This window comes from Notothenia coriiceps, unplaced genomic scaffold, assembly GCF_000735185.1.
Source record: "Notothenia coriiceps isolate Sejong01 unplaced genomic scaffold, NC01 NC01_scaffold00006875, whole genome shotgun sequence".
Lineage (NCBI taxonomy): Eukaryota > Metazoa > Chordata > Actinopteri > Perciformes > Nototheniidae > Notothenia > Notothenia coriiceps.
The window spans coordinates 1-2,143 of record NW_011339576.1 but is presented as its reverse complement, the minus strand read 5'-3'; the positions used below and the strand labels follow the sequence as shown (position 1 = coordinate 2,143).

At 58.1% G+C, this 2,143-nt stretch overlaps 1 protein-coding gene across 1 annotated transcript; it reads right to left on the bottom strand.

Annotated features, from left to right (window-relative positions):
- Positions 1-1,005: 1,005 nt before the first annotated feature.
- On the bottom strand, positions 1,006-2,131 carry wdr33 (WD repeat domain 33). The gene is made up of 2 exons (XM_010769275.1): positions 1,410-2,131; positions 1,006-1,328 (listed from the first exon to the last, which is right to left on the bottom strand). The coding sequence occupies exons 1-2, from the start codon at positions 2,122-2,124 to the stop codon at positions 1,006-1,008; spliced, it is 1,038 nt and encodes a 345-aa protein (XP_010767577.1). The 5' UTR covers positions 2,125-2,131.
- Positions 2,132-2,143: the final 12 nt, after the last annotated feature.

Sequence of the window (2,143 nt, the reverse complement as noted above, 5' to 3'; positions counted from 1 at the left end):
CGTTGCCTAAAGTGTAATAAGAGTTTAGTCATGTAAGGGCGGTAACATGAGCCACTTTTGCTAAATGTTTAGACAACTGCTCATGTCCGCCCTTACATGATAAACTCTTATTAACAGCTTTAGGCAACGGGATTGTCCACATGAGACGGGTAAAGTTAAACCACACCCGGACGCTTCCTCTCCGCCATCTCCTCGTGTGTTGCTGCATGTAGCAGCTGCGTGCTGTGTGTGTGTGGTGTGTTGTTGCTGCATGTAGCAGCCTGCGTGTGTGTGTGTGTGTGTGTTTGTTGCTGTATGGAGCGCTGCGTGTGTGTGTGTGTGTTGCTGATGGAGCCATGCTGCGTATGTGTAAAACTGCCCCGCCCCTCCACAACAGACGGGAGAGGATCTCGTCATGAGCGAAAATACATCATAGACCGCATTTGTTTGTCTTTTGCATATTAGAAGACTAGACTGCCGATTATAATGCTTATGTAGCATAATACATGACAATCATATTTTTTAAATGTCTCCAGTACCGATAAAAAGACCATACACGTTGGAGGCTTAACGGCGCGTAAAACACATGTGATGACTCACCAACTAATCGACGACTGATTAGTTGGCAACTAATTTGGTCATCGATTTTAATCGATTAGTTGTTACCACCCCTAGCTAAGTACGCTAACACGCCAAACGTGCTAAAACACTCACCCAACGTGCTAAGACGCTCACCATCGCTTACGTGCTTAAGACGCTCACACGCTAACGTGCGACATGCTAAGACGCTTCATGAACACGACTAACTGCCTAACACGCTCCACGCCAACGTGCTAACACCGCGCTAACACGCTAACGTGCTAAGACGCTCACACGCTAACGTGCTAAGATGCTCACACGCCAAAGTGCTAACACGCTAACGTGCTAAGAAGCTCACACGCTAACGTGCTAAGACACTCACACGCCTAACGGCGTAAACAATCACACGCCAAGTGTGTGCTGTAACACGGCTCACTTGCTAACACCTCACCTGTCGTCCCTCTCGTCCCCGAAACTCCCACCGGGAACCTCTCTTCGGAGCCCCAGTTGCCCCCCCCCTCTGTGGCCCCCCCGGTTACCCGGCCTCCAGCCCTCCTCCGCTCTGCTGTGGAAGTCCTGTCCCCCCTCGAAGTCCTGTGGCCCCCGGCGGCCCTGCTGCTCGCCCCAGTAGGGGCCCGAGCCCTGGCCCTGGCCCTGGCCCTGGCCCTGGCCCTGGCCCTGGCCCTGGCCCTGGCCCTGGCCCTGGTCCTGCCCGCCCCCCTGTCTCTCGGGGGGGCCCATGTGGTGGTTGGGCGGGGGCCCTCGGGGATCTGAGGAGAGGAAACAGACCTTATCAGGATGGGGAGGGGCCTCGCGGTGATTAACCTGCACCAGGGGCCCCTCCCTCTTACCTTTGTTGTTGGACCCCTGAGAACCCATCCCGTGCATCATGGGCCCCGAGTTCTGCATGTATGAGGCCCCCTGCATGTTCCCTGGGGGTCCCTGCATGTTCCCTGAGGGCCCCTGCATGTTCCCTGGGGGCCCTTGCATGTTCCCTGGGGGTCCTTGCATGTTCCCTGGGGGTCCTTGCATGTTGCCTGGGGGGCCCTGCATGTTTCCTGGGGGCCCCTGCATGTTTCCTGGGGGTCCCTGCATGTTTCCATGGGGTCCCTGCATGTTACCAGGGGGCCCCTGCATGTTTCCATGTGGTCCTTGCATGTTACCTGGGGGCCCCTGCATGTTTCCTGGTGGCCCGTGCATCCCTCCCGGGGGCCCCTGCATGTTGCCCATCCCATAGTTGTTTTGTGTCCTGGGTGGGGGCCCCATCATGCCCCCCTGAGGTGGCATCATCCCCCCCTGAGGTGGAGGTCCCTGAGGGTCTCTTGGACCCATTCCTCGAGGAGGGGGGCCCATCATCCCTCCATGGGGCCCCTGCATCCCTCTGGGTCCCATACCGTGAGGCCCCTGGGGTCCCATGTTCCTGGGAGGGCCAGGGTGTCTCTGCATGTCCGGGGGCCCCATCATGCCCTGATGGGGTCCCTGATGAGCCTGGGGTCCAGAGGGGGGCCCCATCTGTCCGGGGGGCATGAAGGGAGGCTGCATGGGGGGCCCCATGTTGTTGGGCATCTGCTGAGGGGGCGAAGGG